We start from the raw sequence: 24,974 nt of genomic DNA on the forward strand, positions 1-24,974 counted from the left end.
CCAATATTGAAGCAACAACCAAGAAAGCACAACAACGCCTGCTTCCTGAGAAGGCTTAGGAAGTTCGGCATTCTGTACATTCACCCTATTTCCCTCCTGATTTTATACACCTCAGTAAGATAACCCCTCAGCTTCCAGTGCCCCAGTCTGTCCATCCTCTCTCAATGACTCGGTCCATTGAGTTCTGGCAATATCCTCGTAAACCATTTCTGCACCCTTCCCCTGCTTAATGCTATCATTCCTATAACATGGTGACCAAAACTGAACACAATACTCCAGGCACAAACTCAGCGAGTTCCAGATCAAAGAGCAAAAATATTGGAGATAGCTGAAGTTTTAATTTATACTAGACCAAGGGGGACCCATTGCGTCCCATCCCCTCAACGCGCGGTTGTGGCGGGGCCTGTGGCGTCTCACACACACACACACTAATCACCCCCTAAACACACAGAGGGGGGAAGGGGGAGAGGGGAGTGAGGGAGGGGGAGGAAGCTGGATGTGGAGGGGGGAGGGGGAAGGAGGGCAAAGGGGGCAAGGGGGGAGGGGGGAAAGAAGGGAGAGTGGGGGATTCCCTAGAGAGGTGGGGCAGAGAAGGAGGGGGGCAGAGAAGGGGGGGGGGGCAGAGAGGGAAGGGGGGGCAGAGAGGGAAGGGGGGGCAGAGAGGGAAGGGGGGCAGAGAGGGAAGGGGAGCAGGGGGGGAAGGGGGAGCAGAGAGGGAAGGGGGGGGAGAGAGGGAGGATGCTCTCCCCCCTCTCCATCCACCCCTCCATCTCCACTCCCTCTCCCCCCCCCCCCCCCCTCTCTCTCCCCCCCCTCTCCCTCTCTTTCTCTGCCCTGGGGGAGTGGGTAGAGAGGGAGGGGGAGTGTAGAGGCAGCAGCTACTGAAGTCGTAGAGCACAAACCTTCCCATCAGGTGCTGGGTAATTCAGCTAAACATTGAGTTTTGCTTAATTACATTTATCCTTTTAGGGTCCAGAGGAGGTTTACGAGAATGATCCCAGGAATGATTGGGTTGACATATGAGGAGGGTTTGACGGCACGGGGCCTGTACTCACTGGAGTTCAGAAGGATGAGAGGGTACGTCATTGAAACTTACCGAACAGTGAAAATCCTGGATAGAGTAGATGTGGAGGGGATGTTTCCCCTATTGGGAGAGTCTAGGACCAGAGGTCATAGCCTCAATAAAAGGACCTTTCTTTAGGAAGGAGATGAGGAGGAATTTCTTTAGTCAGAGGGTGATAAATCTGTGGAATTAATTGCCATAGAAGGCTGCAGAGGCCGAGTCAATGGATATTTGTAAGGCTGAGATAGATAGATTCTTGATTAGTACGGGTGTCAAGGCAGAAGAATGGGGTTTAGAGGGAAATATATTTCAGACTTGGAGTAGACTTGATGGACCGAATGGCCTAATTCTGCTCCCATCACTTATGACGGTCTACTGATATGCTGGAAAGCTGCAGAGAACTACAAGGATTGCTTTGAAAACAAGGATTTTTAAATCACATTGCTCATGTACTATGGGGTGAAGGCAAGCAAATGGGGTTAGGAAGGAGATCAGCCATGATTGAATGGACTTGATGGGCCTGATGATGCCATGCCCACGATGATGTCATGTCCAAATAAGTCTACATATTTCCATGGATTGCTCCATTCAAGTTGTCTTTCTTTTGAATATCACAGGAAAGCTGTTGACTCTGAACTTACTAGCATCTTGAAAAGAGCTTAGGCTAATCGAAATGTAATCATTGACGATAATGCTACGTAGGAGGCAGGTAAATCATGTCCTTGGCTGAGTTTTGTGTACGTTTCCGAATGAATGGCTCCATTGATTAATTTTTCCATTCTATTTGTTTTAAGTTTCTTTAAAAAGATCCGTGATTTCTTTGGCTGAGGTTTTTATTGTGTTTTCGAATGAATGGCTCCTTTGATTATTTTTTAAATTGTACTGTATTTGGCTATAAGTTTCTTTATAGAAACCCATGATCTCCCACATCGTGCCGGAAATTAGGATCATTTTAGGAGGAAGCCACCACAGTTGCCTTTACGGTACAGTATCGCTACTTAATCTCCCTTGCTAGTAACGTAAATGTCACCACAATCAGAGAACATGCAAACTCCACAAGGCCAGTACTGGGCGTTAGGATTGATTCCCAATTGCTGGATCTGCTGTACTGCAGAAACAAAAGAATCCCATAAATTATTGGCCCCACCACGTGTATTTTCAAGCCCCCGTATATCAATTAAAACTTCAGCTATCTCCAATCTTTTTGCTCTTTGATCCGGAACTCGCTGAGTTTGTGCCTGGAGTATTGTGTTCAGTTTTGGTCACCATGTTATAGGAATGATACCATTAAGCAGGGGAAGGGTGCAGAAATGGTTTACGAGGATATTGCCAGAACTCAATGGACCGAGTTATTGAGAGAGGATGGACAGACTGGGGCACTGGAAGCCGAGGGGTTATCTTACTGAGGTGTATAAAATCAGGAGGGAAATAGGGTGAATGTACAGAATGCCGAACTTCCTAAGCCTTCTCAGGAAGCAGAGGCGTTGTTGTGCTTCCTTGGTTGTTGGTTCAATATTGGTGGTCCAGGAGAAGTTAGTGATATTAACTCCTAGGAATTTGAAGTTTTCAACACATGTAAATAGTGAATAATGAAACCTGAAACTTACCGCTGGACTCCATGCGTTATTAAATAGCGTGCTCTAACAGGTGCCAAATCTGTCTCTGAATTGCTCTTGCATCTACAGCCTGAACCTGTCCAAGGTGGGACAATACAAGGAAGTGCAGACACAATCAGCCTGAAGAAGGGCCCCAATCCCAAACTTTGCTGTCCATTCCCGCAGATGCTGCCTGACCCGCTGAGTTCTCCCAGCACTTTGTGTTTTACTCAAGGCGGGATGAACCAAATCAAAAACCCAGTCAAAGTCTCAGAGAGCAACACAATGCAATTCATTGATAAGTTTATTAAGCTAAGTAAACACTACAACCAAAGCATAAATGCAAGCAGTAGAGGCATTATAACGTAATCAAATTACAAAGAATCATATAGTTCTCAGCATTGTAGCAGTTCCAGAGAAAGTCTAATGTCCGCATTGGGGTAGAGGTGAATCGGACAGTCCCCTACTTTATGGAGGGACGGTTCAGAAGCCCGACAACAGAGAGGAAGAAGCTGTTCCTGAGTCTGGTGGTACGCGCTTTAAGGTTTCTGTACATTCTGCCCAATGGGAGCGTATTCAAGAAGGAATGGCCGGGGTGGGACAAGTCTTTGATTATGTTGGCTGCTTTTCCAAGACAGAATGAAGGGAAGAGGGAATCCATGGTGGGGAGTCTGATCTGGGTGACGGACTGGGCTACATCCGCGACTTTCTGCAATTTTTTGCGATCATGGGCAGAGCTGTTCCCAAACCAAGCTGAGATGCAACCCCACTGTTTGCTTTCTATGGTGCATGTGTAGAGGTTTGTAAGAGTCCTTGGAGACATGGTGAATTTCCTCCGTCTCCTGAGGAAGTTGAGGTGTTAGTGTGCCTTGGCTGTCGTATCAATGTAGTTGGTCCACGACTGATTGCTGGTAATATTTACACCTAGGGACTTTTAGTCACAACCATTTACAACCCATTTAAACCTTCCTTTAGTGGGATCAGAGCACTGGCAGAGTGGAGTTGTGGATGTAGACTTTAGCGAGGCACACATGGCTCTGCCCCTTGTGCTTCTCTTTGGTGCGTTGGTTATTGGGCAGAGGGAGATGATTGAGGACAACCAGTGGAACTATCTCTGTGAGATCTCAGTCCAGCACCACGCTGGGAATTTCCAGGGGTCCCAGACAGGAGTGGTCTTGGGACAACATGAACTAAATCCCTTGGCAGTTCACAATGCGGTAAACAGTGTCTGACACTGAAATCAAGGAAATTCATGCCAGGAGGTCCAAGCCTTTGGTGGCACGGTGGCACAGCGGTAGAGTTGCTGCCTCACAGCGCCAGTGACCCGGGTTCTATTCTGACTACGGGTGCTGTCTGTACGGAGTTTGTACGTTCTCCCTGTGACCTGCCTGAGTTTTCTTCAGGTGCTCACTTTTCCTCCCACACTCCAAAAATATACAGGTTTGTTGGTTAATTGGCTTTGGTAAAATTGTAAAATTGAAGGATAGTGCTAGAGTACGGGGTGATCACTGGTCGGTGCAGACCTGGTGGGCTGAAGGGCCTGTTTCCACACTGTATCTCGAAAGTCTAAATTGTAAAGAGGACTCGTTCAATTTCCTGAGTGCTGTCAAACTCCACCCTCTAATGTTTATTTTTGGTGCTGAGATGCTGGCATAAAGAGCAGCAGCTCTGATGATTTAATTTCCAGACCATGAGATAAATCTTAATAGAAATGATGTTGGCCTGTGTGGGCTAGGTTGGCCGGTGTGGGCTAGTTGGGCCAAATGGCCTGTTTCCATACTGTCTGACTCTAAATGAGTGGGAGATTAGGACTGATGGGACTGCTTTGAGATATAGACTATTGGACAAAATAACTTCCTACGTCCTGAGAAGGTATGAGCACAAGTTCCAAGCCATTAGGTAATAGACTTTCCAGTAGGTTACACCGTTACCAAAGCTGCAGAAAAAATAAGGCAATGCTTGTTACATGTGGGAACTGTAACTGGTGATTATATCTCCATGTTCCACCACTTCAAAGTAAAGGGTTTGCGACGAACATTGGAACCACAGTGAACTTCTCCGCCCTTATTGTGGTAGGAGGTGAAATTATCAATGAAGGTACAATCCAGGCCAAGTGGTTCCAATGCTGAGCGCACTACAGCTTCCAGTGCACATTCTGCATTGATCAGCGGCCCAAAGGGTTTTGGAATTCCCAAGTACTTGCCAAGAACTATCATGTTCACCTGTCGAGAGACAAATATAAACCTGTTTCAGCCCGTGCTGCCACTTTCAGACACAGAATGAGAGTTAGAATGTCTGAAGTAAAAAGGAAACCCGATTGCCCAAAAGTCAAAAGACAAGGAAATTGATTCAAGATTCAAGAGATTCAAGAGAGTTTATTGTGCTTTGTGTCAGCACAACAGAACATAGTAGACAATGATGGTCAATAAATGAGTTATGGACAACAGGAGAGGAGCAAGATCATAGAATGTTGAGGAAGATGGATAATAAGTTCATAAAACATAGGAGCAGAATTAGGCCATTCGGCCCATCGTGTCTACTCTGCTATTCAATTGTGGCTGATTTATTTTTCCCTCTCAACCACATTCTCTTACATTCTCCCTTTAACCTTTGACACCCGTACTAATCAAGAACCTATCAATCTCCACTTTAAAAATACCCAATGACTTGGCCTGTGGCAATGAATTGCACAGTTTGACCACCTTAAAGCTGTTCTGTACTCTCTGACATTTTCACCTTGGGAGGGGTGAGAGGAGGTTCATTTTGTTCAGGTCTCACCTCAACCTCCGATATTCTGGAGAAAACAATGGAAGTTTGTCCAACCTCTCCCTGTAGCTAAAGAAGTCTGAAGAAGGGTCTCGACCCAAAACATCACCCATTCCTTCTCTCCAGAGATGCTGCCTGTCCCGCTGAGTTACTCCAGCATTTTGTGTCTATCTTTGATTTAAACCAGCATCTGCAGATCTTTCCTACACATTCTCCCTGTAGCGAACAGCCTGGGATCGCCCTGCCCAGTCTTAATGGATTTCACTCACCATAAAGACAAAAACAGGCTGCAGATGCTTGAATCCAGATCAATAAATAGAATGCCATAAGAACTCAAGACACAAATTGCTGGAGTAACTCAGCGGAACAGGCAGCATCTCTGGAGAGAAGGAATTGGTGACGTTTCTGGTCAATACCCTTCTGCAGACTCAATGGGTCAAGCAGTATTTGTGGATGCAAGAGGACTTTTGAATTGAGACCTTGCCTCAGGATTGGGAAGGAACTTTGAATTTTCCTCTACAGGAAGGATGGAGAGAGCATAGTTTTGTACGCTCGTGTGTACAAGAGCTTCGGAGTGGTTTACCAGAGGTTCATTGGAGACCTGAGAGTTGTATATAGAATTATGGGAGGCAGAGATAGGGTAGACAGTCAGAACCTTTTTCTAGGGTGGAACTGTCAAAGACTAGCGAGCGTAGCTTTAAGGTGAGAGGGGGAAAGTTTAAAGGAGATGTGCAGTGTTTTTACAAGATGGTGGTGGGTGCCTGGAACCTGGTTGTGGAGGCAGATACAATAGTGGCAATTCAGTGACTTATGGATATGTGGGAAATGCAAATATATGGATTATGTGCAGATCGGAGATGGTCTTGACAACATGTTCGTCACAGACATTGTGTGCTGAAACGCTTTTTCCTGTCCTGTACTGCTCTACGTTCTAATTTCAGATAAACCATCCACCTTGTGTTCTCCTACACACACTCACCTGCCAACCTTGTTTTCTTCTCATTTGCTTCATCACTCCCATCCTCTTTCCCCCTTCTTGCCACTCCATGCTAACAATTGTGCGGCATGCTGGTGCAGCGGTAGAGCTGCTGCCTTACAGGGCCAGAGACCCGGGTTCGATCCTGACTATGTGTCCTGTCTGTACAGAGTTTATACGTTCTCACCTGCATGGGTTTTCTCCGAGATCTTCGGTTTCCTCCTACACTCCAAAGACATACTACTAGTTTGTAGGATAATTGGCTTGGTATCATTGTAAATTGATCCTAATGTGTGTAGGATAGTGCGAGTGTGCGGGGATTGCAGGTCGGTGTGGACTTGATGGGCCGAAGGACCTATTTCCACGCTGTATCTCTAAACTAAACTAAACAATTGCTTCAAGATTCAAGATACATTTATTTGTCACATGTACCAATTGGTACCGTGAAATGTGTGCTCGCCATACAGCCGTACAAATAAATAATAAAGAGCACAGGACACGATAATTTTTTAACACAGACATCCCCACACAGCGGGATCAAATTCCCACTGTGAGGGAAGGCTCCAAAAATTCAGTCGTCCTCCTCTGTTGCCCTCCCGTGGTCGGGGGGGCTCCCGAACCCCCCGGTGTCGCCACTCCGGGCGGCCCGATGTTCAGGCACGCTCGCCGGGTGATGGAAATCCAACGTCGGGGCTGGGGGACCCCCTCAGCGGCTTGGACATCCGAGTCGGTCACCTCCTACCGCAGTCTGTAGGTCCCGAAGTCCACAGGCCGCGCTGGGCGGAGATGGAACGCTGGCGGCCTTGCGATGTTGTTCAGCGCTGGCGGTGCTTAAAGCTCTCCAAACTACAGCTCAGCGATGTTGGAGCAGCGGCCCACGCTCTGGAGCTCCAGGTAGGCATCGCCCACTCTGTGGTGACTCCATCGCTGCACCTCCGCTGCTGAAGCTTTGGACCGGTCCCCGGCAGGAAAGGCCGCGCCAATCCAGGTGGTAGGCTGCGAGGAGGTGGGCGAGGACGCGATTCGGAGAATAGTCACGTCCCCGCCAGGAAGCGACTGGGAAACAGCTTCCCCCTTATCCTATCCCCCTGCCCCACATAAAAAAGTTAAAGATTCCCCAAAACAAACTTTAAAACTGACTAAAAATTGAAAAAAGATTGAAAATTAAACTTACTGTAGGCAGAGGCTGCCTTCAATGCGGCGCCCTTTTTCCTCTCAGTCCTGATGCAGGGTCTCAACCTAAAAGGTCCACTGGCCCTTTTTGCCTCTGCAGTAGTTACTTGACTTGCTGAGATTTTCTACCATTCTGCTTTCTTTGTTTTACACTTACCATATCTGGAAAGTAAGCTCTTACATGGGTTGCGTCAGTTGGCTGAAACAATGTTGGGATATCAATGATATCTGCTTCATCTAATCCCAATTCCACCTTTAGGATGTCACGGTTCCAATCAATGCAATGCTGTGGGGGAACAGCAGAAAGAATCTGAAGTAATTAGCAACACATTTCAGATGTACACAGTTTCACGACTTCACGACACATAGACTCACCTGTACATGGGCATTTCTTTCATGCAACGCTTGATTTTTCAGGATGTCATTAATTTTAACTGGGTCACAGTATGCATCTGATTTACAAAACACAAGAACACCATTAATATCTATTTTTTCTTAAGTATCTCTAACTTTACACTGAAGATCAGGTCACTAAAGTACAGATCTACCGTGATCGAAGGCGGAGCAGACTCAATGGGCCGAATGGCCTAATTCTGCTCCAAAGACTTATGACCTACGTTTGCGACACTAACTGTTCCATCCATATGGGAACTGCAGCCATCATGAATTTGCCTGTACAATCCTCCTTCGGACATCTGCCCATGCGTTGTTTAATCAGTCCTCAATGAAAAAAACACCTTGGCTCAAACTTGTGTGAAAGAGTCTGCGAAGGGTCTCAACCTGAAACGCCACCCATTCCTTGTATCCAGAGATGCTGCCTGTCCTGCTGAGGTACTCCAGCATTTGTGTCTATCAAAGGTGCATTTGTGACTTCCACCACCATTTTTTTAAGATCATGTTACATGGGCATTGGAGGCCACAGATTCAAACATCAGATGCCTATTTTTGAAAATTCCCTTTGCCAAAGGAGATACAAGGACCTGCAGATGCTGGATTTTGAGCAAAACACAAATGGTAACTCAATAGATCAGGCAGCATCTGTGGAGGGAATGGATAGGCCCAATGCATGAGATAGGAGTAGAATTAGGCCATTTGGTCTATCGAGTCTAATCTGCCATTCAATCATGGCTGATCTACCTCTCCCTCCTAACCTCATTCTACTGCCTTCTCCCCATAACCTCGGACACCCGTACTATTCACGAATCTATCCATCTCTGACTGAAATATATCCACTGACTTGGTCTTCAGTGCCGACAAATGCTCATCATAGGTTAACCTACTCATTCCTGGGATCATTCTTGTAAACCTCCTCTGGACCCTCTCCAGAGCCAGCACATCCTAAAATTGCTCACAGTATTCCAAATGCGGCCTTACCAGCGCCTTATAGAGCCTCAGCATTACATCGCTGTTTTTGTACATTAGCCACTTGAAATAAATGTTAGCATTGGGGTTGCTATCTCTACTACTGTTTCCTTTGCAGATTAACTTTTTGGGAATCCTACACCAGCACTCCCAAGTCCCTTTGCACCTCCGATTTCTGGATTCGCTCCCCATTTAGAAAATAGTCTACGCCTTTATTCCTACTATCAAAATGCATGACTCCGCACTTAGCTACACTAAACATAATGTATGTAAATATACATAAACAATGTTGGCAAAGAGTGACACACAAAATGCTGAAGTAACTCTGCAGCGGGAAGGGATAGGTTGTAGCGGCACCTGCAGGTGCCGGTAGGTAGTCGAACCCTGCGGTCGATTACCTTGGTCATGTGACGGTGGGAGGGGTTTTGTTTTTGCGCGTTTTCTGGGCTTGCCCCTTTCATTACTTCGACCACCGTTGTGGTAGGATCATTGTTGTTTGCACTGCTTTGACAATAAAGCTCATTGGTGAAAACAACTGCCGTCTCGACTCGCTATATTGGTGACCCCGACGCGCCCAATTGGTAATTGGACGGCGAGATGCAAGACGAGTTAGCTCCAGTTGCCGTTCCTGATGCCCATCAGAGCACCGTCAGCCTCAAGCTGCCGGTGTTTTGGCCTGAGCAGCCACAGGTGTGGTTTGCACATGTGGAAGCGCTGTTCCACCTGCGCCACATCGTCGCGGATGAGATAAAGTATTTTCCTGTGGTGGGAGCCCCGAAGCAGGAGTCGGCCTCCCATCTACTCCCGTTTCTGCAGAACCCACCCGTGACCGCCAAGTACGACGGCCTCATGGCCCTCCTGCATACCTTTGGGCTCAGCCGCCGGGACTGCGCCGCACGCATTCTACTTATGGATGCTTTGGGAGGCCGCAAGCCGTCGGTCCTCATGGCCGAGATGCTCGCGTTGATGGACGGCCACCGCCCGTGCCCGCTATTCGAGTAGGCATTCCTAGTGCAGATGCCGGACGATGTCAGCCTTATGCTCGCGTGTGCGGATTTCACCGATCCCCTGTAGCTCACCGAACGGGCAGACGAACTCTGGCTGACAAATCATCAAGATGGCGGCGCCATTAGCTGCGTGTCCGCACCAACGCGTCCTTCGCCTCAGCGGGAAATCAATGAAGCCCCACCCATGAACCCCAGCATGGAGCTGCAGCAGCGACCAGGGACTCGCGGTAGGCACCGTTGGTGTTACTATCATCTCTGCTACGGCGCGGAGGCTTGACGCTGCCGCACACCCTGTACATTTCAGGGAAATGCCTCGGCTGATCGTCTGTAGAGGCGATCACGATCGGCCCAAACAACCGCCTCTACATCCGCGACCGTCACTCCGGCCGCCGCTTCCTAGTAGACTCCGGTGCAATCGTCAGCATCCTTCTCCCGACCGGGCGCGACACTTGTGCTGGTAAGAGGGGCCCCGTGCTCACCACCGCTAATGAGAGCACCATCCGAATGTACGGTACGCGGACCCTTGCACTTACCTTCGACTCCTGCCCGTAAGAGTGGACGTTTATTGTGGCGGACGTCGCTCAACCGCTTTTGGGGGCCGACTTTCTCCGACTTGGTTGCATGACTCCGCTATTGGTTATCGGTTCATCCGCACCGTGGGCCCCGCCCCCGCCCACCAGCAGCTCAACGACGTCGCCGAAGTCGCTGGTACTTACGCTGCCCTGCTCGCGGATTTCCCGGAACTCCTTACACCCCGTTTCAGCGTGGCTGCTCCGAAACACAGGGTCGTGCATCACCTCCCCACCGAGGGCCCTCCGGTGCATGCCCGGGTGCATCGCCTCCCGCCGGACATACTGCGCATCGCCCGGGATGAATTTCGACTGACGGAGGACATGTGCTCCGGTGCATGCCCGGGTGCATCGCCTCCCCACTGCACATGGTCCCATAAGCATTTGGGGGTGGTGGAGACTATGCGGGGATTACCGGCGCCACTTGCGCTCGGGCTATGGCGCGCCACTGGATAGCCAAGTTTGGGGTGCCCTTCGACATTTCCACCGACCGGGGGGGGCCCAGTTCACCTGTTCCTTGTGATCTGCCCGAGCCCAGCTCTACGGCGCCCTGTTACACCATACGACTGTCTACCTCCCACAGGCCAATGGGCTGGTCGAGAGGTTCCATTGGCACCTTCAGTCGGCGCTCAAGGCTCGGCTTACGGGCCCGGACTGGGTGGACCAGCAGCCCTGGGTCCGCCTTGGGATTCGCACCGCTCCTAAGGAGGATTTGGCTGCTTCCTCGACCGAGCTCGTGTACGGCTCGGCCCTGCAGGTGCCCGGGGATTTTCTGCCCGCCGCACGAGGACAGGTCGCATCTGCCCCGGCTCTGCTGGCAAGCCTTCGCGAGCGGGTGAGCACGTTAGCCCGTTCCCACGTCCAGGCACAGTTCATCCGCGGAGCAACCCCGGTCTTTCTGTTCCTTTGCCTGCCTCCGGTTCCGTTTCGCCGGCAATGTTACGCCCGCCATGTGTTGGCGGTCCTCGCGTCCTCCCGGCCCTGTTTTGCCGGCCCCTTCGGTTACGCCCGGCCCGCATTCGCGGACCATACGCTCTGGTCATTCAATACGGGTCCCCGCTCGGTTCCTTACCTCGGGTTCTGGGGGGGGGGGGGGTCCTGTAGCGGCACCTACTGGTGCCAGTAGGTAGTCGAACCCTGCGGTCAGTGACGGTGGGAGGCGTTTTGTTTTCCCGCGTTTTCTGGGTTTGTCCCATTCATTACTTCGACCACCGTTGTGGTAGGAACAGTTTGTGCTAGCTGTCGTTTGATCCTTGTTTGTACCGCTTTGACAATAAAGATCGTTTGTAAAAACAACTGTCATCTCGACTCGCTAAAAGGTGACCATTTTGCTCAGCAGGGTTTGCGTTTTGCATGACTACTAATATAATGTTACAAAACACCAAGTGCTGGAGGCACTCACTGGGTCAGGCAGCATCTCTGGGGGGAATGGACCGGCCATGTTTTATGTCAGAAACCCTCTTTAGACTTTACTTTAGAATTTAAAGATACAGAGTGGAAACAGGTCCTTCGGCCTACCAAGTCTGCACCGACCAGTGATCACTCCATACACTAGCACTATCCTGCACAATAGGGACAATTTGCAAATTTACAGAAGCCAATTAACCTACCAGACTTTATGGAGACTAAGGAAGGGTCCCGACCTGAAACGTCATCAGTCTATTCCCTCCACAGATGCTGCCTGCTTCCAGCACTTTGCATTCACAAGTAACTTGAGCAGAACACAATGCAATGCGACAACTGTGTGGAGACTCACTGTCAAGCATCATAGCTTCTCCATGACCTTCTTTCTGGAGCCTCTTGAACAGACTGTAGAACGAAAGGGGACTGGCGAGAAGTAATCTAAAACCCTGCAGAATTCAGAAAAATATATCAATATCCAAAAAAGAGACCTTCTCTGCCCAGAATCTCAGACACTGATGCCCGAAAAGAGCAGGGGGACTGCCAGAGGAGATAGTTGAGGCAAGTATTATAAAAACATTTAAAAGACCTTTGTACAGGTACATGTAGGAAAGGTTTAGATGGATATGGGCCAAACGCGGGCAGGTGGAATTATTGCTGTTCATGATTGTGGGGAGGGGGAATATAGGCCAGAAAGTAATAGGTGGATAAAGGTGTGGGAGGTGGGTGTTGATAGGCAGATGGTTGGACAAAGGCCAGAGATGAAACAACAGAAGGTATAAGATAAGGATAGAAGAGGTAAGAATTGTGAAGCCAGAGGAAGGAATATCAATGGGAAGAGGAGGATTACGAGTCCAAGTGGGCACTGGGAACAGGAGGTGAGGAGATGGAGGAAAGAAAAGGAAGGTGGGAGGAGGGGTGTTTTGAGGTTGGTTATCTAAAATTGGAGAATTCAACGTTCACACCATTTGGTGCTGTTCCTCCAATTTGCGTGTGGCCTCACTCTGGCAATGGAGGAGTCCCAGGGCAGAAACGTCCGTGTGGGAATGGGAAGGAATGTTAATATGGTTAGCCACAGGGAGATCCAGTAGACAGAGTGTAAGTGTTTGGCCAAACAGTCGCCAAGTCTACACATGGTCTCGCCGATGTAGAGGAGGCCACTTTGGGAACACCAGATGCAGTAGATGAGATTGAGAGATGGGTGTGGCCCAGATATCTGTTGAATTGGTGGATTTCTAGTAGACATAAGTCAATAGTCTATGCCCTGTGATGGAGATGGAGAGATCAGGAAAGGGGAGAGAGGTGTCAGAGATAGTCCAGGTGAATTTGAGGGCAGGGTGGAAGTTAGTAGTGAAGTTGTAGCAGAATTATATTGATTACCTTTCTGTCAGGTGCTTGAACAAAGGACATGAACTCATCGACGTGACCAACTTGCAACCAGTCCGAGTATAGTATTATGGGAGACTGCACAGACTGAGCCATCAGAAGGTCCTGGGTCTCCTTTACCATCTTTCTCCCATCGGGGTGGCTGGAAAATAATTTTTAAAATGTAAATTTCACTTCCTTCTGCCTTTAAGGACACAAATTTAGTTTAGTTTAGAGATACAGCATGGAAACAGGCCGTTGGGCCCGGCAAATCCACGCCAACCAGAGATCATACCGCACACTGGCACCACCCTACACACTACGGACAATTTACAATTTTTATGAAAGCCAATTAATCTACAAACCAGTGCAAAACCAGGGGCCACAGTTTAAGAATAAGGAGTAAACCATTTAGAACGGAGACGAGGAAACACTTTTTCTCACATGGCCTACTCCTGCACCTATTGTCTATAAACCCGCACGTCTTTGGACTGGGAGAAAAACGGAGCAGCCGGAGAATACCCACACAAGTCACAGAGAGAACATACAAACTCCGCACAGACAGCATCTCTGGGTAGGATCTAGGCAGCACCCGTAGGCTGAGGCTTTATAAGGCAACTGGTAAGGCTGCATTTGGAATATTATGAGCATTTTTGGGCACCATATCTGAGGAAGGATGTGCTGGTTCTTGAGAGGGTCCAGAGCAGGTTTACAAGAACGATCCCAGGAATGAGTGGGTTAATCAATGATGAGCGTTTGTCGTACTGGGCCCACACTCGCTGGAGTTTAGAAGAATGAGGGGGGAACCTCATCGAAACATACAGAATAGTGAAAGGCTCGGATAGAGCAGATGTGGAGAGGTTGTTTCCACTAGTGGGAGAATCTAGGACTAGAGCCTCAGATTTAAATGACGTTATTTTTGGAAGGAGTTGAGGAGAATCTCTTTAGTCAGAGGGTGGTGAATCTGTGGAATTCTTTGCCACAGTAGGCTGTGGAGGCCAAGTCAGTGGATATATTTAAGGCAGTGATGGATATATTCTTGATTAGTACGGGTGTCAGAGGTTATGGGGAGAAGGCAGGAGAATGGAGGTGAGAGGTGAAAGATAGATCAGCCATGATTGAATGGTGTAGTTGACTTGATGAGCTGAAAGGCCTAATTCTGCTCCTATCACATGATCTTATGATCCTATGATAGAACCTGGGTCTCTGGCGCTGTGAGGCAGTAACTCTACCCGCTGTGAGGCAGTAGCTCTACCCACTGTGCCACCGTGCTTCCCTGCTGTATTTTCGAAAGTTTATTGGAGTTTAATAATTAGAGTAAAGCTCTAAAAAGCAGACAGTTAACACCTGAGAAAGATGTCTGGAGAGATGAAGCAAGACGGCTTCACCTCCGCCTCCCAACAAAACAGATGCAGTAACATTACATGGGTAGGTGGCTTCCAATGACAATCCTGCCCAGCGGATATTCCTTGCCGTTCACTGTCACAGGAGGGCTGACCTCCAGATTTCCAAAGGCGTCCAAAGAATCCACGATTTTGTCACTTTTCACGTCGATACGTCCAAAATCTTGGCCCTGACAATTACACAATAAAGGCAGCAATGTCAAATGTTTGTAGACGTTAGCTTTTGATGAGGTGCAGTGTATGCCATGCAGAGGAATAAAGTTTTTCCCTCTACCTTTGCCTCGGTGCTAACATAATTAAGAGGCCAATTCATAGGCTGATGTTTGCGTATTGCCGTTTAACAGGTGGCGCAGCAGGTAAAGCTGTTGCATCATGTTTCCAGAGACCTGGGTTCGATCCCGACCACAGGACCTGGACTTTGCATGTTCTCCCCCTGACCGCATGGGTTTCCTCTGGGTGCTCCGGTTTCCTCCCTCATCCATTTGTAGGTGAATGGGTCCTCTGTAAATTCCACTTAGTGTGTAGGGAGTGGATGAGAAAGTGGGATAAAATAGAACGAGTGTGAGCGGGTGATGGATGGTCGGCATGGACGCAGTGGGCAGAAGGGCCCATTCCCATGCTGCATCCTTCAATTTAGTTCAATCAATGTTTGTGCAGTGGGGGTCAGATGTAGAATGTAGCCCTCTCCACACTCCAACTGTTCCTGATCATCACCCATTAACAACCTATGGAATGTGAACATGCCTGCACAGACCATCGATAGAACTACAAGAACTAAACGGCCCTCAGTATCTGGCTGACAAAACTTGGGCATTCTGAAAACATTGTCTTTCATTTACTTGCTCTACTTCTGTTATAAAATATGGAATATGAAGAAAAAACATTAAAAGTTATATCACAGAAACAAGCCCTTCGGCCAACCGAGAACACACCCACAGGCAATTCCCGCACACTAACACTATCCTACACACATTAATAATGTATGACTGATGTATATGAAAAGTTTTTTTACTATAATATGTAACTACATTTTATAATATGTCTACTTCTAATAAATAAATTAAAAAAAATAAAAATAAAATATGGAATATGGAAAAAAAATAAATAAAAGTTATATAACACAGAAACAAGCCCGTCGGCCCACCGACCCACCGGCAATCACTGCACACTAACACTATCCTACACACACTAGGGACAATTTACATTTACACCAAGGCAATTAACCTGCAAACCTGTACGTCTTTGGAGTGTGGGAGAAACCGAAGATCCCGGAGAAAATCCACAGAGGTCAATAGACAATAGGCGCAGGAGTAGGCCATTTGGCCCTTCGAGTTCAATGTCACATTCAATGTGATCATGGCTGATCATCCCCAATCTGTACCCCATTCCTGCCTTCTCCTCATATCTCCTGACTCCGCCATCTTTAAGAGCCCTCTCCAGAGTATCCAGAGAACTGGCCTCCACCGCCCTCTGAGGCAGAGAATTCCACAGACTCACAACTCTCTGTGAGAAAAAGTGTTTCCTCGTCTCCGTTCTAAATGGCTTACTCCTTATTCTTAAACTATGGCCCCTGGTTCTGGACTCCCCCAACATCGGGAAAATGTTTCCTGCCTCCAGCATGTCCAAACCCTTAACAATCTTATATGTTTCAATAAGAAACCCTCTCATCCTTCTAAACTCCAGAGTGTACAAGCCCAGCCGCATCATTCTCTCAGCATATGACAGTCCCGTCATCCCAGGAACTAACCTTGTAAACCTACGCTGCACTTCCCTCCATAGCAAGAATGTCCTTCCTCAAATTAGGGGACCAAAACTGCACACAATACTCCAGGTGTGGTCTCACTAGGGCTCTGTACAACTGCAGAAGGACCTCTTTGCTCCTATACTCGACTCCTCTTGTTATAAAGGCCAACATGCCAATCGCTTTCTTCACTGCCTGCTGTACCTGCATGCTTACTTTCATAGACTGATGTACAAGGACCCCCAGACCCCGTTGTACTTCCCCTTTTCCCAACTTGACACCATTTAGATAGTAATCTGCCTTCCTGTTTTTGCTACCAAAGTGGATAACCTCACATTTATCCGCATTAAACTGCATCTGCCATGCATCTGCCCACTCAACCTGTCCAAGTCACCCTGCATTCTCATAGCATCCTCCTCACAGTTCACACTGCCACCCAGCTTTGTGTCATCTGCAAATTTGCTAATGTTACTTTGAATCCCTTCATCCAAATCATTGATGTATATTGTAAATAGCTGCAGTCCCAGCACCGAGCCTTGTGGTACCCCACTAGTCACTGCCTGCCATTCTGAAAGGGACCCGTTAATCCCTACTCTTTGTTTCCTGTCTATCAACCAATTTTCAATCCATGATCAGAGCTACCCATGAAACAGCTACCCCACCCCCTCTGCCCACGTTGTCTGTCTTTTCGATAGGAGGTATACCCTTGAATATTCAGTTCCCAGCCCTGGCCCTCGTGCAGCCATGTCTCTGTAATTCCCACAACATCATACTTGCCAATTTCTAACTGAGCCTCAAGCTCGTCCACTTTATTTCTTATACTTTGCGCATTCATATACAACACTTTGACCTCCGTATTCACGTCCCCCCTCGCACAGCTCGCAATTGGCCCTGACCTTACTCTTTTATCCCATCTCGAATTTTCCTTCCCATTAATTCAAGAATCTTTTGTAATCTTTCCTGTAACCACCTCCCCTTCAACTCCATCTTTATACTCCCAATTTGACAATCCCTCCCCCCCCCCATTATTTAGTTTAAACTCACTCGTGTAGCCCTAGCAAACCTGCCTGCCAGAACGTCGGTCCCCCTCCAGTTAAGGTGTAGCCCGTACCTTTTGTTCAGGTCACCCCTACCCCAGAAGAGATCCCAGTGGTCTATAAATCTAAATCCTTGCTCCCTGCACCAGCCCCTCAGCCACACGTTCAGATCCGCTATCTCCCTGTTCCTGTCCTCACTAGCACGAGGTACTGGTAGCAATTCAGAGATAACCACCCTAGATGTCCTGCCTTTCAGTCTTCTTCCCAACTATCTGACCTCATGTTGGAGAACCTCCTTCCTCTTCTTCCCGATGTCGTTTGTGCCGACGTCTGTTCACCTTCTCTCTCGAGGATGTTCTGAATTCGGCTTGTGACTTCCTGAACCCTGGCACCAGGGAGGCAACAGACCATCCTCGCGTCTCGCCTGCCGCCACAGAATCTCCTGTCCGCTCCTCAGACAATGGAGTCACCCACCACTAGGGCTCTGCCCGATGTCGGTCTCGCCGGTCGAGACCCATCTCTAGGATTGGAGCCAGGGACTGGAAGCATCGTCTCCCCCGACAGTTCCCATGAGGGCGTACCTGTTTTCATTAGGCACAGCCACCTGAGTTTCCTGCACTCCACGGTTACCACCCTTTCTCTCAGTCACACACCTTCGTTCTTCCCGTATCCTTGACGTGACAACCTCACTATAGGTTCTGTCCAGGAAACTCTCGATTTCCCGGATGGCCCTGAGGTCATCCAGCTGCTTCTCCAGTGCCCCAGCACGGTCCTTCAGGAGCTGAAGCTGGACACACTTGCCACAGTTGTAGTAGCCAGAGATTCCATCCATGTCCCTGGGCTCCCACATTCTGCAATCATCCCACTGTCTCATTTGTCCTGTCATGTGACAACTGCGTCCCGTCCTCTCGATCCTTTTGCGTAGGCTCCTCTCCTCAACCTCCTCGCCGAAGACTCTCAAGCCAAAGACTCACAAGGCACTGAGAAATTGCCTAATTCACCAATTTACAAACCAAATTCCTCAGTTTTAAACTGTTTTCCCCCTGTGAATTACTCACCTTTCCCAGCCAAGTAGCTCTTCTCCCTGCGTCTCCCTGATTGCTGCTTGTCCAAGATCCACGTCAGCACTAGGTCACGGGGAGAATGTACAAACTCTGCACAGACAGCGCCCGTAGTCAGGATCGAACCACATGATCTTCAGCAACCTCATCTATATCCATTAGGGTGGCACGGTGGCACAGCGGTGAAGTTGCTGCTTTACAGCTCCAGAGATCTGGGTTGGTTCCTGATTACGGGCGCTGTCTGTACTGGGTTTGTACCTTCTCCCCGTGACTTGCATGGGTTCTCTCCGGATGCTCCGGTTTCCTCCCACACTCCAAAGACACACAGGTTTGTATGTTGATTGGCTTGGTAAAATTGTCTTAAAAAATTGTCCCTGGTGCGTGTAGGGTCGTGTTAGTGAGCGGGGTTCGCAGGTCGGTGCGGTCTTGGAGGGATGTAGGGCCTGTTTCCACGCTGTATCTTTAAACTAAACTAAACTCTGGTTTTGGATCTAAACTATCCTCATGCAAGGAACTGATTTCCCTTTACCGTCAGAATAAGATACTAAAGCAGACAAATGAAATTGAAGTATCATGCATAACTCCAACTAAAATCAGTACTTTAGGAGAGTGAACATATTGAAGTAATAAACTTGCAAGTAACGGAAATATTATCCCTTACCAAGAGGAATTTGTAGGCGAAATTCTTAAGGCCCCTATTTCGAGGAGAATCCATCACTATATTCATGAACTTGTGTGGAGCTTCTATGTAACCAAACTCGATTTCATCCTGAGAGAGAGAGAATACATTCAGCATGACTATTCCACAGAAAGGTGAATCAGACTAACACAACACACAGTGAAAGGGAAGACTAACGGTGACACTCCATGTGCAGGCAACAAAGATAGATTCCACTGATGGTCTGAAGGATGAGTGTGTAACACAAGCGAGTGGGTAAAGAGACAGGGCACACTTGGACAGATGCCACAGATCTGGAGAATGGAGTGTGCTTCAGTGGTTACTTGCACAATCCTACACACTAGGGGCAATTTACAATCTTTACTAAAGAGACAAATGTACGTCTGGTGTGTGGGAGGAAACCGGAGCACCCGGAGAAAGCCCACATGGTCACAGGGAGAATGTACATTTACTCGTCTAATGATGGCTCTGATTTTTATTACGTCCAGGAGATTAAATTGAAAACATAACTTAGCTTGAATTGAAAGCATAATTTAAATTGAAAGTATAATTAGGCATTGTCTTGTACAGATGAGGATTGCAGTCACTTTGTGGGTGCTGCTTATTGTATAGACTGGAAATCATTGCTTTACCTGCATCCAGATGTCATTGACATGCTCAGTTTTAGGGCAGATTGTTAGCTTGCACTGTGCTTTCTTCACAAACTTCTTGAATTCTCCCAGGAACTTCTCATTTTCAGGTGAGCTAAGAGAGGGGGAAAAAGAGATTGTGTAAAGGGGAACTGCTAAATGAGATTACCCTGTGTGTGGGGGATAATGCTAGTGTGTGGGATCACTGATCGTGGGACTCAGTGGGCTGGAGGACCTGCTTCAACGCTGTATCTCTAAACTCAGTCTCAGAATAAAAGGATTTTCCTTTAGGAAGGAGATGTGGAGGAATTTCTTTAGTCAGAGGGTGGTGAATCTGCAGAATTCCATGTCACAGAAGGCCGTGGAGGCCGTCAATGGATATTTTTAGGAAAGAGATAGATACATTCTTGATTAATACAGGTGTCAGGGGTTATGGGGGGAAGGCAGGAGAATGGGGTTGAGAGGGAGAGATAGTTCAGCCACGATTGAATGGCAGAGTAGACTTGATGGGCCGAATGGCCTAATTCTGTTCCTATCATGTACTTATAACTAAACTAAAGGAAATATTATGGTGATGTTCATACTTTAAAAGATATCCCCTTACCTACAAACATACACCTCCTCGGGAGCCTGAGTATTAGGAGTCATAATCCATGGAGCAAAATGAAGTACAACTTGATCAGAGAAAATAGGAAGTTGTTGGTGAACCTGAAATGAAAGAAGTAATGTGATGTGGTGAATGAAATGTATCTTTATTGATATTTCAATTTCCAGGTAATTCCTGTTGCTTTTATCTGCCCACACGTAATCCATATCCCTTCCAAAAGCTTCACTAATGCCACGATCGTATCTGCCTCACCTCCCCATAGTGATTCCAGGCACTCACCACCCTCTGTATAAAATAAAACTCGCTCCACACATCTCCTTTAAACTTTGCCCCTCTCAACTTACAACTGTGATTTGAGTTTTTAATCCTGGGGAAAAAGTTGTGTCTACTCTACCCATGCCTCACACAATTTTATATACTTCTAACAGATCTCCTCACAACCTCAGGCATTCCAAAGAAAACAATCCAAGTCTGTCCAATAGCTAATATCCCCTAATTTAGGCATCTGTTAAACCATCTTTGCACCCTTCCCAAGCCGCCACACCCTTCTTATAATGAACTGCACACGATACTCCAAATGTGGCCTAACCAAAGTCCTATAAAGCTGCATGACTTCCTGACTTATACTCAAAGCCCCGACTCGGAAAGCAAGCATTATGGACTTGTATCCCAAGTGTAAAGTTGCAACATAATGTTCGAACTGTTGTATTCTATTCCCCAACGTACGAAGGAAAACATGCCACATGCTTCCTTCAAGTCGAGGCAGCGTGAAAATAGCAGTCTGCACCGGATTGTGATTCTGACTGTTGGCAGATCAATTTCACTCCCGGGATGAATAAACTTCTATCGTTTCGTATCGATTCAAAACTTATTTTCAATTACGTGTAGGAAGGAACTGCAGGTGCTGGTTTACACCGAAGATATGCACAAAATGCTGGAGCAACTCAGCAGGACAGGCAGCATCTCTGGAGAGAAGGAATGGGTGATGTTTCGGGTCGAGACCCTTCTTCACACAATTACATTTTTCATCTGACACATTTTGAATTGGATCAAAATTTAGCGATTTTTCTTACCACGCTGAGGTTGAAGGTCACCAAAGTAGCATTCTTATTATCTGGAAACGCAAGCCCTTCAGCAGAGAAAATAATCTTATTGTGGCCTTTGGTAAAATCCATAGCAGTCAATTCTTTGGTTCTGCCCAACACACTGGTCACGCTTGCTACAAATGAAAAAGTAAAGGAAAATAAATCAAATGATATCTTGAATACAATATAATCAAAACAGAGGGAGTGGGTTGAACTTCAACTTAGACTTGAAGTTCAAAAGATTTTCTTGTGAAAGATTTTAATAAATCTGAGAAGCCTGAATGAAAGGTTTAGTTTTGTTTAAAGATACAGTATGGAAACAGGCCCTTCAGCCCACTGAGTCCATGCCAACCACCAATCACCTGTTCACATTAATTCAAGAGTCAAGAGTGGTTTATTGTCATGTGTCCCAGATAGGACAATGAAATTCTTACTTGCTGCAGCACAACAGAATATGTAAACATAGTCATCCCACTTCCTCATCTACTTCCTACACACTTGGGACAATTTACAGAGGCCAATTAACTTACAAACTCGCACAACTTTGGGATGTGGAAGGAAATCGGACCAACCAGAGGAAATTCACTCAGTCACAAGGAGAACGTGCAAACTCCATATAGAAAACAGCCGAGGTCAGATTCAAACCTGGGTCTCTGGCACTGTGAGGCAGCAGCTTTACCCGCTGCGCCACTCTATTGCACTTGTGAAAGTTGATTAGAACTAGAGCGACTAGAAAAATAAGCAAATAAAAAGGTAGGTCAGTTGCTCAACTTGAATGTTAACATTTGGAAATTTGATAGAAGCAATAAAGGAAATGATTAAAAACCAACTACTCGTGAAGAAAAACACAAAGTGCTAGAGGAACTCAGCAGGGCAGGCAGCATCTGGGGAGGGAATGGCCAGATGACGTTTCAGATCGGGAACCTTCTCCAAAGTCTCCCTTTTTGACTCCATTCCCTCCACAGATGCTTCCTGACCCGCTGTTCCTCCAGCACTTTGTGATTTGCTCAAAATTCCAGCATCCACACTATCATTTTACATACTTCTATCAGGTCTCCTCGCAACCTGCGCTGTTCCAGACAAAACAATCCAAGTCTGTCCAACCTCTCCATGTAGCTGTTGCTCCCTAATCTAGGCATCCAGGATCAGGTAAATCTCCTCTGCAGCCTCTCCAAAACCTCCACATCCTTCCTATAATGGGGCGACCAGAACTGTACGCAACACTTGTGCGGCACGGTGACGCAGCGGTAGAGTTGTTGCTTTACAGCGCCAGAGAGCTGAGTTCAATCCTGACTACGGGTGTTGCCTGTACAGAGTTTGTACATTCTCCCTGTGAGCTGCATTGGGTTTTTTTCCGGGATCTTAGGTTTCCTCCCACACTCCAAGTATGTACAGGTTTATAGGTTAATTGGCTTGGTATAATAGTAAATTGTCCCTAGTTTGTAGGATAGTGTGAGTGTGCGGGGATCGCTGGTCAGCATGAACTCAGTGGGCAGAAGGGCCTGTTTCCATGCTGTTTCTCTAAACTAAACTACAAAACTAAACTTGTATCGCTGCTCGGGGAGAATGTCAACCAAACATACTCACATATCTCATGCCGAAAGAGTTGGACTTTCTCTTTATCAGAAGGTGAAATGTGCAGATTGAGTGTGTACCCTGCTGGCATAAGCTTTGGTCCTTCAGTTCTTATGATCATACGTGACATGTCAGCTAGGTCTGAAAGAAAGAAGTATTCACATTTGTTCATAGGTTCTAGCAGCAGAATAAGGCCATTCGGCCCATCAAGCCAGCCTGTTAATGCAGTTTGAGTAACTCATGGTCAGAAAGCCAAACCTATTCCTGTAATACTTACTTGTGTTCCATCTGTCATGCATAGTTCATAAGTCCATAATTTCTAGTAGCAGAATTAGGCCATTCGGCCCATCAAGTATACTCCGTCATTCAATCATTGCTGATCTATCTCTCCCTCTCAGCCCCATGCTTCTGCCTTCGCTCCATAACGCCAGACACCCATTCTAATTAAAAATCTGCCAACCTCTGCATTATAAATATCCATTGACTTGGCCTCCACAGCCTTCTGGAGCAATGAATTCCACAGATTCACCACCCTCTGACTAAAGAAATTCCTCCTTAATCTTTCTAAAGGGAAGTATTTTTATGCTGTGGCTATGGCCTCATATTATCTTGTTATTCATTAGAATTTATTTTATCTTAATGTTGGTGTCCTTGCAGCCTCATGATTTACAGCTTCCTCTAAGTGAGCCCAGTTCTGTTCCTAAGCACCTAGTTGTTGTTCTAAGCGAGCATCCTTGTTTGCCATGTGTTGCTGTTAGCAGCCACCTCCACCTTAGCTGCAGAGCCTTTTGACTCTTACATTGCACCATAGGGGGGTGGGGGGAGAACAAAAGGGGACCTGGCGCGGGGGTACTTTGTAACTTTGTAAGTGCCGTTTATGGGCGACTATTTGTATACCGTGGGAATGCAAGCAAAGAAATTGCAACGAATGGCAATAAAGTATTCATATTGATAGATTCAGATTCATTGTGTACCAGCATATTTCCTATCAAGACACAATTTGCAGCAGTGTAATTACACCTGGGCACGGCCAAGAATACTTCATCGTCTATGGTGGTAAACATCGCCTGTTACCTTCAAATGTGTAAACTTTATCATCCATGTTGTCAGGTTCAGAAGTAGTTAACAATTCCTTGTCGCAGTTCACAAGGAGAATAGCTCCGTGTCCTTCCGGACCCCACATCCAAGAACTCTGGCAAAGAAATGAAAACAAATCTATATGAGGCATTCTTGTATATCTGAAATAAAACAGAAGAGGCTGGAAACACTCAAAACGTCAGGCAGCATCAATTGTGAGAGAAACAGAGTTATTAAGGTGGCAAGAAAAATGTTTATAAGGGTTTGGAATGAGGACGTAAGAGTGGGGCCATTTCTGCTTCAAGTTCTTGCATTATTTTCATGCCAATTATTGTAGTTTTTGTTATTTATCCACCAAAAATAAAACAGCGCATTGTAATCTGTCTCATCAAATGATGTTTCATTCATCATAAAGAAGTGGAAATACCCTCGACTTTCAATGCATTACCATTGACAGGCCCTCACCATCAACATCCTGTGATCATCATTGACCAGAAACTCATCCTGAACAGCCACATACACGATAAGCTACAAGATTAGATCAATGTCTGGGTGCCCTGCAACTAATAAATGACATCCCAACATCCCAAGGTCTCCCCATCATCTACAATGAGCAAATCGAGAGTGTGATGGAAAACTCTCTGCTTGCTCAGGTGAGTTCAGTAAATGATCCTGATGAAATGAACTTCCTTGACTAGCGTGGTACAATGGTGTAGCGGGACAGCGCCAGAGACCTGGGCTTGATCCTGACTACCGATGCTGTCTGTATGGAGTTTGTACGTACTCCCCATGACCGCATGGTT

General features: G+C 47.0%; 1 protein-coding gene across 2 annotated transcripts in view; it reads right to left on the minus strand.

Annotated features, from left to right (window-relative positions):
• Positions 1–4,119: 4,119 nt before the first annotated feature.
• padi2 (peptidyl arginine deiminase 2) overlaps positions 4,120–24,974 on the minus strand; it is a 34,196-nt gene continuing 13,341 nt past the window's right edge. The window contains exons 3-14 of one of the 2 annotated variants that reach the window (XM_033048391.1): positions 24,169–24,286; positions 23,107–23,235; positions 21,508–21,653; positions 20,432–20,535; positions 19,831–19,942; positions 19,181–19,288; positions 14,702–14,850; positions 13,293–13,440; positions 12,268–12,361; positions 7,949–8,025; positions 7,731–7,859; positions 4,120–4,880 (exon numbers count right to left, since the gene is read on the minus strand). In XM_033048391.1, coding sequence (XP_032904282.1) covers positions 4,647–4,880; positions 7,731–7,859; positions 7,949–8,025; positions 12,268–12,361; positions 13,293–13,440; positions 14,702–14,850; positions 19,181–19,288; positions 19,831–19,942; positions 20,432–20,535; positions 21,508–21,653; positions 23,107–23,235; positions 24,169–24,286 — 1,548 coding nt within the window. In that variant the 3' untranslated portion in view covers positions 4,120–4,646. The remainder of the gene's footprint in view (positions 4,881–7,730; positions 7,860–7,948; positions 8,026–12,267; positions 12,362–13,292; positions 13,441–14,701; positions 14,851–19,180; positions 19,289–19,830; positions 19,943–20,431; positions 20,536–21,507; positions 21,654–23,106; positions 23,236–24,168; positions 24,287–24,974) is intronic. The other variant, XM_033048390.1, reaches the window with a different exon arrangement.

Source organism: Amblyraja radiata, chromosome 31, assembly GCF_010909765.2.
Source record: "Amblyraja radiata isolate CabotCenter1 chromosome 31, sAmbRad1.1.pri, whole genome shotgun sequence".
Classification (NCBI taxonomy): Eukaryota; Metazoa; Chordata; class Chondrichthyes; order Rajiformes; family Rajidae; genus Amblyraja; species Amblyraja radiata.